At 47.1% G+C, this 11,114-nt stretch overlaps 1 protein-coding gene across 1 annotated transcript in view; it reads left to right on the forward strand.

Moving 5' to 3' along the window:
- TMEM131 (transmembrane protein 131) overlaps nucleotides 1–10,912 on the forward strand; it is a 227,510-nt gene extending 216,598 nt beyond the window's left edge. The window contains exons 34-41 of the mRNA XM_072768088.1: nucleotides 933–1,057; nucleotides 1,254–1,403; nucleotides 5,363–5,528; nucleotides 6,689–6,810; nucleotides 6,897–6,993; nucleotides 7,770–7,867; nucleotides 8,635–8,795; nucleotides 9,837–10,912. Coding sequence (XP_072624189.1) covers nucleotides 933–1,057; nucleotides 1,254–1,403; nucleotides 5,363–5,528; nucleotides 6,689–6,810; nucleotides 6,897–6,993; nucleotides 7,770–7,867; nucleotides 8,635–8,795; nucleotides 9,837–10,121 — 1,204 coding nt within the window. The 3' untranslated portion in view covers nucleotides 10,122–10,912. The remainder of the gene's footprint in view (nucleotides 1–932; nucleotides 1,058–1,253; nucleotides 1,404–5,362; nucleotides 5,529–6,688; nucleotides 6,811–6,896; nucleotides 6,994–7,769; nucleotides 7,868–8,634; nucleotides 8,796–9,836) is intronic.
- The last annotated feature ends 202 nt before the right edge of the window (nucleotides 10,913–11,114 follow it).

Genomic DNA, 11,114 nt, shown 5'->3' on the forward strand with positions numbered 1-11,114 from the left:
AGATTGAGACGGGAGAAGCAGGCTCCCTATAGAGAGCCTGATGTGGGACTTGATCCCAGGACCCAGAGATCACACCCTGAGCTGAAGGCAGATGCTCAACCACTGAGCCACCCAGGCGTTCCTCTCCCAGGCAATGTTAACATTTTCTTCAGCAGGCTACAGAAACTTAAAATACCCCAGCATGCCTCCCATTTTGCCTTGGACAGAAAGGTCAGAGCCAATTCTCTTCATACATGTTTATTATGTTAGGCTAACCTCTAAATCTTTTAGAATCATGTGCACTCTAAATAAATAAAAAAGAATACTTAAATTTTTTGCTCAGGGTTAACCTTGAGTTCAAGAATAAAGAAGAAAATCCTTTTCTCCCTACTCACCCTAGAACTTAGGCAAATCCCTTACTTAATCCTGCTGCTCTGCAGTAGGCTAGTGAATTTTCATAGGTGACCCAGGATCTTAGCCCTGCTTCATTTCATGGTTTCTATGAGAAACATGTGCAGACCCTTTGACATTTTAAGTCTGAGACCTTTCAGAATCTCCACATTCAGGAATCCTGCTAGTAGTCCAAATGCTGGGAGAGACTCCTTAACAAGCAAAATGACTGTATTTAGCATCCCCCAAAACAGCAAGTCTGTGCTAAAGGTTTTACATATTATGTGAGGTTGTGGGTACTCTAACTCATTCTATATTATCAAATAATGGACTTCCATTCATTGTAGCAAAGGATAAATCTGCAAGTGCTGTGTGTCTCCTGAACAGTCTTAGAAACATTTGGAAAGCAGCAGTGTTAAATTAGGACCATGACTACATAGTGCCTGAGGAGGCCAGATTAGAGAAACATATACAGTGAAAATTGTAGCATCATCAATGACTTCTACTCTCTACTCCAAAACGAAGGCATACATCTGAATTTTCCACCTGTGATTGTCTTCCAGTTCTTTAGAGCTCCCTTATACCCCCCCATTGGAAAGTAAACAGCGCAGAAATCTCCCTACCAAGATTCCTCTTCCAACTGCATTGACAAGTGGATCCAAATCACGAAATTCCCAGAAAACAAAAGGTATTTTCATTTGACTGTACAGATATTTCCATGATTCGTTGTATTAGTAACTAGTAGTTGTAAGTTACCAGTAATCAATTAGTAGCTATAAGAAGCTGCAGTGGTGTTCTCATCCTCATTAGGAGGTTCATTGAGACAAGACCTGAAAGGAATTATCCTCCATTAATGATTTTTTTTTCTCCCGATTTTTGTGCAGGTACAACTAAGTTAGTGGATAACAGGCCACCTGTCCTAGCAAAATTCCTCCCTAATAGTCAAGAACTAGGCAACACCAGTAGCTCAGAGGGTGAAAAAGACTCTCCACCACCAGAATGGGATTCCGTGCCAGTTCACAAACCCGGCAGCTGTAAGTATGGGGATTTAGAAACCACGTTGCCCTACTCTGGGCAGAAAAACCCCACAGGGTGTGTTGCTTTGAAAGGAGGCCTGGCATCTGCAGTCTGCTGGAAGCTACTTCTACCAGCCAGCCAAAGCCCATTGTTCTGCCCTTTGTGAAACTGTCATCATTTTTTTGGCCTTTTTGAGAGTGTTTACACCAGAGAAAACAGTAGACAGTTCACACGAGGGCTCTTTATCCAGAGGTGGTAAACCACACCACTTCCCAGTATACAAAATGGAAAGATCTGTCTGGAGCACTGAATCATCCAAAGAAATACTTCTTTATGAAACTGTAGCCATTATTAGTTCCTCATACATTTACAGTGTAATAATTTTGTAAAAATTCAATCTTCCTTCAACTTGACACATCTTTTACATAAACAGCCTATGTGAGGGTTTCATTATTTTACTCACTAGGTTCTTGATCTTGTTTGTCAAACTTGGCCTACCATAAATCATGACAGTAGCACAGGCTACTAAAATAAGATAGAGGTCCTCATCCTAGATACTTAGGACCCAAAATAGAAGATAACAGAGACAACCCAAGGGAGGGGCCTAATTATAGGGATTTAGGGTCAAGAGTGGACCAGCTTGAGGACTGATTCATGTGTTTAGAGTGAATTCACACTTAGTTTGTGCCAGAGGGAAAATCGAGGTTGAACAACAAGATTGTTTGGGGTCAAGGGGGATTTAAATGAAAGAGTGGGTGATGGAAGCCCTCAGTGAGTTGAATGAGAAAAAGAACTTGAAAACCCAAGTGCAGTATACATTAAGCATGGTGCCTTTTACATATTCACTTATATAAATACACAGTGGACAGAGGTGCTGTGTTAAAATCTGTAGCCCCCTAATTGCTAGGAGATGTCCTGGCACTTTTAATACTATTTTTTGCCTGGGGTTGAGGTATAAACCTAAATCCCTGATCATTCAAGAGGTCTTGAACAAATCTCCCAGTAGTCCCTGTGTCCAGGCTGAATGCTTTTTGTTAGATTCCCCTCTGAGGTTTCAACTGGACGCTGGTCCTTGGCTTCTACTTTGATTTGGGCAGTTACACATTAAACAGACATCACCTCCATGGTGGGAGGTTTCCAGCACTGGGAATACAGTGTTCCCAGGGAGTGAGTTTCATAGAGTTGTTTGCAACCCAGTGATATGAACATAAGCTCTGCTGGTGTGAGTAATACAATACATGGTGCAGGAAAGAAGGGTCATGGCCTGGTCACAGCCTTCAAGACAAGAGAGCTGGCTGTGACGGTGTTACCACCAAGTGGTTCCTGAGGAGCATCACTCCTTTGGGATAGAGGAGAAAAAGATGACCAGATCCAACCCCATGTGAGTTTGGCTCCACACCTCAGGAGGGGAGAAATGTGAGAAATGCTAGACAAATGGTCTGGAGAAGAAAATGTTTGAAAAACACAGTGCTGTGGGCCTCTGTTTCCTCCCCAGGCCCATCCAGGAAGGCCAACTGATGCCTACCAAGAGAGCTCAGTGCCTCAGGGCAGAGCTCCCTATCATACAGCTGAATGGCTTTGCCACTGGAAAAAGTGTATACTCACTCCAAGGCCCACCTCTGCATAATTATTTTGTGTTCAGCCAAGGAATACCTTACCTTGATCCCACAACCTATAACCTCTCTGCTCTCTCCACCAACCTTACTCAAAAGTTCTAGCAGCGCTTCATTATATACACATTATTGCTACATGAACCATTAAGAACCAAGACTGATTCTAATTCACTTCCCCTACCCTGCTTTCTCATCTTTTCTCCCTCTTCCACCCTTTGCTGATAATGGATCTGGCTGAGACCTAGCCTCCAAACCCTGTTAGTACCACTTCACTTTCTAGGCTTCCCAGCAGGTTAAAGCATCTTCCATTCAAGGCTGTGCCAAGCCCACACCTCACTGGGAATCCATGTATAGAGATCTCTCTACCCTCAGGCAGCACCCCTTATAGCATGGTATCCTGTATCCATTGGAGATACTGAGAAAATTATCCTGGAACAATGTCATGACTTTAAAAGACAACAAATCCGAGGGGTTACTGAAAGGCAAATAGAAAGCCACAGAGGAAGTATATTGAGTCAACAAGTTCTCTAATTGCACATGCCCTGTGCTATTCTTGATCACCTCCTACCTTTCCCCCAATCTCTCTTCCTTCTTCAAACATTAGTCCATAAGGTCTTTTTCTGACTTTTCTTAACTTCTCCTGTTTTGTTCCAACATTTATTAAGTGCTCTGCAGTTACTGGCCCAGTGAAACACATCCCACTAAAGGGCAGTTGTGAGGGGATGCCATGCACTCTCCCCCAGGCTGAGCACTGGGGCCTACAAGCACACATGAGACAGCATGTGGCCTGTTCCACTGTGGACAGTTCCTAACTCACTTCTTGAGGACTGGGGGAAGATCAGAAATGGTGACATACAAGAGGGGCTAGGGAAGGATCAGGACAGTTGTACAAATAACGACCCTACATGTAGAAGTGATACCAGACCGTCACACTGTGCTGTGGTGGCTTCCAAGGCAGGCAAAAAGGTGGATAGCTTTGAGCAGGACCCGTACAGGAGATGGCATTTGAGATGGGCCCTGAGCACAGGCAGCAAGTCCACAGACAACAGAGCATGTAAGGAAGGGATTATCCACATAATGAGGTGTGAGAATTGTGGAGTGAAGACAAGGACAGTGAATAAGGTGCCAGTACCACTGAGGAAAGTCAGAATCCTGGGGTAGGTACAAGATGGCACTGAGGATGGCGAATGAACAGATAGCCTGGGCTTCAAGAGGAAGGGTGTTAAGTATGACTGTGCCATAACTGATGCCTTGACATAACCGGGGAACATGCAGCTTTATCCAGGGTCTGAGCGAGAATCAGATTGGGGTTTGGGGAGAATCACTGGGAGTTTGGGGAGAATCACTGGTGTGGGAGAGAATCACAACGGAAGTGGAAACACCGTGCCAAGCAGGCTTCAGTTCTGGAAGTGAAACAGACCCTTCACAGAAAATGAGAGTAGAGCAGACCATCTTCACTGTAGACGGGGCTGGCATGGGGCACGAAGGGCCATCAGGAGGGGATAAGATGGAAATGTGCCAGGGCGGAAGAGCAAGCTGTGTTGGGCCGGGATGAGAAATGAGGGAGACAAGGCGAGGCAGGTGGGCCAGGATAACTGGGTAGATGTGCCACCTCACACACCAGGAGCCCATGGAGACTGAATTTGCAGAAGCCAGAGCCCCTCCTTTGCACAAACTCTTGTATCGCAGTAGCCGGAGCAGGATGCCACCATGCTGCACATGGTAGACATTCAAGAGGATGCCGTTTTCTTAAAGAGATCATATGTGTTTCCTTTTAGTGAGTGCAAAACAAATATTTCACGACAGAAGTTTTTTCTGTTTTAAAACTTTCAAACACCTGTGTACACATTACCCTGCAGGGCAGCAGGACTCTCCTAGGAGCTTGGATCCTTGGAAAACAGCCTGGGGGTGGCAGCGCACCAGGGGTGCCCATGCCGTGCAGGGTAGGGTCTCATTGTAGGACTCGGGGGCGTTTCGCCTGCCACCCTGCACCTGCTGCAGGTATGAGCCTGGGTGGAAGGACAGAGACTCTTTCCAGTTCCAAGCAGTGACATCACCTGGCTGTCCCTGAAGGACCTGGAAAAGCCGCCTTTGCAGCCTGAGGTGGGAGGAGCAGTCCAGGAGGGTCCTGTAGAGCACTGAGCAGAGAGCAGTCACACTGGGGACTCGGAAAGCCTCAGAGTGCAGAGACACACAGGACTTCCCTTTTTCCTTTCAAACCTTTAAACAGAAGACATGTAAAAGCTTTTGGTTTTTTTTATAGAAGCCCTTGAGTTCTGAATTGTATCAGAACATCAAAAGTAACTAATTTCAAAAGTAAAAATCAAAATGCTACATTGAGACCCTTTATTTTTCATTTCCAGCTACGGACAGTCTTTATAAACTTTCTCTGCAAACCCTCAACGCAGACATTTTCTTAAAACAACGTCAGACCTCACCGACACCTGCCTCTCCCTCTCCCCCCGCTGCTCCTTGCCCGTTCTCGGCCCGGGGCAGCTACAGCAGCATCGTCAACAGCAGCTCCAGCAGGTGGGTCCCTGGCTGCTCCCCACTCTTGAGATGACTAAGCTCTGTAAATGCTTGTGCCCTCCGAGTGGAAACGCTCAGTGGTCACAGCCTGCTGCCCTGGCTTGCCTCTCGTGTCTGTCCTCTGCAGTGTTCTGCCCTTTGCAGGGGGAGGGGGGGAGTGTGCAGTGTCCCATCCCAGCAGTGCATCATTTAACTTCGTAGAATTACATTCTAAATCAAGAGTCAGTAAGCATCCTAAGTAGTAAATGAAGATCTACAGATGCCTTGTGTATTGAGGAAGTGGCTTTACAGGACATTTATTTTGACCTTCTGGCAGTGGAGCCGAGCGGTTACAAGGGCAGGGTCTGGTGCGAGACTGGCTGCCGCCAGAGGGGCTGCAGGAGGTGCCGTGCACATAGGAGGCTGCGACCACCCCTTGACTGTGCTCCTTGCTCCTCCCTGGAGACCCAGAGCCCCCACTGTGTTTGCCTAACTCAGTGTAACAATAACCTCAGTGGGAGAGAGGAGCCTGGAAGGAGTTCCATCAGCACTATATGTCCGCCCCAGCGAGCCCGGCTCAGGTGCCATCACCCTCCCTGCTTTTGCACTGGGGAACCACTGGCCTGAACCCACAGCAAGCCTGCCCAGTGTTTCTCTCTTGCCAAAGAGGCAGTGAGGACTGAGCCGGGGGCAGGCTGCCCTGCTCAGGGCCCTTACCGAACCAGGCACCATACCAGGTCCTGACTAGTACTATAGTACTGGACAGGAGCCTTCAGCCCTGTCACCTGTTGTTGCCCACCAGCGAGCCCTTATTGTCCTCCTCGGCCCATGACTGGTGGCTCCCTATCTAGTGTTCTCTAAAATGAGAGCAGCCTTTCTAGTTGCTCATCCCTGCCCTTCTATTTTCACACCTTTCCCTGAAGTACCTTACATCCTCTGAGACTGATGGCACAGTCTTGGGTCTGGGAACATTTTACATGAGGCCAAGCCATGCTCTGGGGGCTGCCCTGGGCTGTTTCCAGGTTCCCATCCAAACCTGGGCCCAGCCACAGTGAGGGTACTGTGTGGGCTCCACCCTGTGGCAGCCACACCACCTAAGACAATTGCCCGCCCCCCCCCCCCCATGGGCCTCCACCATGGACTACGGAGGAATGACCCTTCTCTCTGCCTCTTCCTTCAAGTGACCCTAAAACCAAGCAGCCAAATGGAAGCAAACACAAATTGACAAAAGCAGCCTCACTCCCTGGCAAGAATGGCAACCCCACTTTTGCTGCAGTCACAGCCGGCTACGACAAAAGCCCAGGTGAGTGGCTTGCTGTCAGACCTTTCACAGCTGGGCTTCGGGCATGGTGGAATTGTCTTTCATTGATTCAGAGTCCATTGTTACAGGTGGGAATGGCTTTGCTAAAGTTTCTTCAAACAAAACAGATTTTTCCAGCAGCCTTGGCATTTCACACACTCCTGTCGACAGCGATGGCTCAGACAGGTACAGTAGACCATTCTTAATCAAAAGAAAAATAAAAGTCAAGGTTAGGTTCTTCCATCCATAGGCGTATTTCCCCTAGATTAGAAGTAGGCCATCAAAGTGGTCGGTGCCTCTAGGAACTCTTATCTTTGGGGTGGAAGCAGAAAGCCTGGTTGCTGTGCTTCTACTGGTTGGCTTCCCCAACAGAGGGGCAGGTGTGTTTTCATCCTTCTTCATTAGCATGGTCTGTCATAAGAAAAGATGTGATCTGATAATTCGCGATAGGGAACAAAATGTGATTGAGAAGGAAATTATAGTACTAGACAGTGTATAGTAAATTAATTGGAGGCGACACTTTCCTGACCCAAGCAACCCTCCCAGGCATACATGCACTTATTGCCTCGGTTCATTTTCCCAGATAAATAACAGTAAAGGTTGTTAGTACAGCACCAATTTTACCTACCTTGTACTAAAAGGAATGAGTCCTAGATTTGAAGTTTTTAAATAAATCTTCCATTACCAAAAAATAAACATAAGAGAAAAACCATACCTGTTCTCTCTGCAAAACACTTGCTTTGAACCAGGCTTGCAGCTTCCGGGAGGCTAGGAGCGCAGGACCTCTCTGTGCCTGAATCCTGTGTAGCAGAGAAGCCATGTTCAGTTCTGCCTTTGTCTTTAATATCTGAGTGCCCCCAGTTGAAGCAGCGCCTGCTGTTTCTGAAGCCATGCGTAACAGGCCTGTTCCCACTAACCATTATACATCTCTGTGTGTTGCATTTTCCTCCTGTAACATCCAGCTCGGGTTTGTGGAGTCCCGCCAGCAACCCCAGCAGCCCTGACTTCACACCCCTCAATTCGTTCTCGGCCTTTGGAAATTCTTTTAACCTAACTGGTGGTGAGTGTTTAACACTAGACCTACACTAATAAGCCTGTGGACAAAGAAGGAAGGAAGATGAGGCCTAGTTTTGTGTGTGGAGAAACGCATGAAATAGGAAAGCCCGTCATTTAGCAGGCGTTTCCCAGGTGCGTCTCCTTGTCCTTGGAGTCAGGCACCAAGAGACCGGATGTATGCAGGCTGACTCTAGGGCAGCTGCCTGCTGCTCTCCCAGTCAGGTGCTCGGGAGCCCAGGCCTCCTCAGCCCCTGGGACAGTGGTCCATGAAGAGCGAGGCCCAGCAAGAAGCTGTCAGAAGGGTCTCCTCCCCCCTTCCCCCACCCGTTACCAGCCCAGGGGTCTGTTGGAGCCAGCTCAGGGCCGTGAGTGCCGGTTGGTTTGTGTTCCCCAGCATTTATTTAAGAACTTGAGAAAGCCTTCTGTGTCTGAGAGATTACTCCAGGCCATGCTGGGCTCCTTACTTGGTGTCTGGAATTAGAGGCAATAATGTGAACTTTGCATTAGATGCAGTCATGTCAAAGCTGGGGTGTTTGCACTTGATGCCATTCAGTGATGGGACGGGTAAAGAGCTCAGATTGGGTGCCGCGTGCTTGGGTTCCTGGGACTGCCCCGGTGCCCCATTCCCCCAGGGTGTGGTGGGCTGATAGGCCAGGTGGGAGGCTCCGAGTGAGCAGTGGGGCCCAGGCGCCTCCGAGTGAATGCCCCGTTTTGTCCTAGGTGAGTGAACGTGGCACAGTAATACAGACTTGATGGTTTCCTCCCTTGCAGAGGTTTTCAGCAAACTCGGGTTATCTCGGTCATGCAATCAGGCCTCCCAAAGAGGCTGGAACGAGTTTAGCAGTGGCCCTTCCTACCTTTGGGACTCCCCAGCAACGGATCCCAGCCCTTCCTGGCCAGGCAGTTCCAGTTCCCCGACCCACACGGCCACAGTGAGTACTCAGGCCTTGGCCTCTCCTGCTCCCTCATCATTACTGCTGGTTTTGTCGCTGTTACTCAGGCGACACTGACGCTGTTATATAAAGACCAGACGGCAGTGTGGAAGGTGAAGGCTAGTTCCTTTAGGGTCCCCATTGCTGGGTCTTCGTATTCTTCCAGAGTGACCCATCCCTAGTCCTCAGAGCTATTACAGTCCAGAAATTAGAGGAAGAACAAGTGAGCACCTGTGGCTGTGTCTCCTAGTTGAGGAGTCATCAGCCTCTTCCCAGCCTGCGAATCAGCCTGCACATGAGGCTGGGAGCCAGACGGCACTGACAGTGGGCTTCAGCCTCTCTGTCCTGTGGCCCCTGGGGCCCCCAAGAGCCAGCTGCTAGAAGGTTGCATTGAGTTTGCTTCTGGGAAACAACTCTGTCTTAGCTTGAGCTTTTCCAGTGTACCTTTGTTTGGTTTTCAGCTAAATTTTTCTGTAAAGATCATGTTCCAAAAAAGTATTCTTACCAAGATAATTACTGGTTTCAGCTCTCACCCCACTGTGATTCCTTCTGCATTCTCAGGAAAACTAAATTAGGCAGGCAGGGTTGAAAGCAGATATTTTACCTTCATATATTTCAAAGCTTGTCATCACTTGAAGTCATTCTGGCTTCAGTTTTAAAGAATGGTTAAGATGCTTCTAAAGCAGGGGTCAGTAAATACTGTAGGCTTTGCTGACCATACATTGCTGCTTTGCATCTGGTCACCTCTGCCACAGTAGCAAGAAGTAGCCAGACGGCACATCAGCAAGCTGCTGCAGCGTGTTCTAGCAAACCTTTTATTTGCAGAAACAGGCAGGGCTGGATCGGGCCCACTGACTGTAGTTTGTCAACTCTTCCTTAAGTTATCAGACCTGTCTGCTCAGACTCTGAGATGGCTGTATGTGAAAAACATTTGTTTCAAAGTAAGGTGAAAGAAACTATGGCCCAGCCCTGATTTGTAGCATAAGCTTCGCCAGCGTTGCCACCTGCCTGCTCCATGCTGTGTATTTTCTGTCTTGTCAGTCGATCCTTGGCAACACCAGCAGCTTGTGGACCAGCACTCCGTTCAGCAGCTCGATCTGGTCCAGCAACCTGAACAGTACCCTGCCCTTCACCACTCCAGCCAGCACGCTGCCCAGCATTGGCCTCATGGGCACAGAGAACTCCTCTGCTTCCCATGCTCCCTCCACCTCTGGCCCAGCCGACGATTTGGGGCAGACCTACAACCCATGGCGGATATGGAGCCCCACAATCGGAAGAAGAAGCTCTGATCCTTGGTCTAATTCACACTTCCCTCATGAGAATTGAAATTAGGCAAAAAAAAAAACAAAACCACAAAGTGGGGGCCCTTCATCTAGATCATGATATGCCAGTTTTGAGACCTCTTTTTAAGGCTGTTACTGCTGTAGCTTCCCACTCCCCACCCTCCTCATCTTTGCAAAACAGATTCAAGCAGGGCAGGCTTGTACCACTCGCTTCTTTCAGATCTTTCTTGCAATTATGAGAATACGAGATTTGCTGTTGTGCTTTTAGGGAAAAGTCTGGACTCAGCCACAAACTCTAATAAGACCTGTACATCTGAAAAACCTTAACTGCTATCAAGTTTCCACCACCTGTCTTCTTCCATCCTTTATTTATCTGTATGAACACAAATTTGACATTTACAGCTAAGGAAATAATTTGAGTTGATTCAGAAGTCCTGGCATGTGACAATTTTATTAAATTACCAAGTTTGGTTTTTAATAATTTCGCAATATTATGCACCAAGATCTAATTTTAAAAATGTATGAGGACTTTGTGCTGAAAAATACAGAGTATTTTTTTAAAATAAGGCTGTCTTGGTTTAAAAGCAGATTACAGAAATGTAAGTCAACTTTAAGAACAGTGAATGAATGTAAAAACATTCGGTTGAGACCATATGCATTTTCTGTGCTGTTTGTACTTGAGGTATGTACCATTTGTATACCTGAATTTATTTTAAAGATAAACTGAAATGCACATAGCCAAGTCTTGGGATACAAGATTGAATGTGTATTTCTTAAAAATACAACTTTGTGTTGTACTTTGAAATAAATGATGCTTTTTTCAAAAGCCTTGAATAGTTGTGTGTCCCTTCTTTATGGCAAGATGAATTTACTTGGATCCTCTCACCCCAAAATATATCATTCTATCATTGCCTGTGCAGTTTGATTTATCGTAGCTGGAACCTCCTGTGGTCTAACTAAATTCCATGTCTTTCCATGGTGGTCACCAAAGGTCCTTGAGAGAAAACAATTGACATGCCTAAAATGTATTCGTTTA

Source organism: Canis lupus, chromosome 11, assembly GCF_048164855.1.
Source record: "Canis lupus baileyi chromosome 11, mCanLup2.hap1, whole genome shotgun sequence".
Classification (NCBI taxonomy): Eukaryota; Metazoa; Chordata; class Mammalia; order Carnivora; family Canidae; genus Canis; species Canis lupus.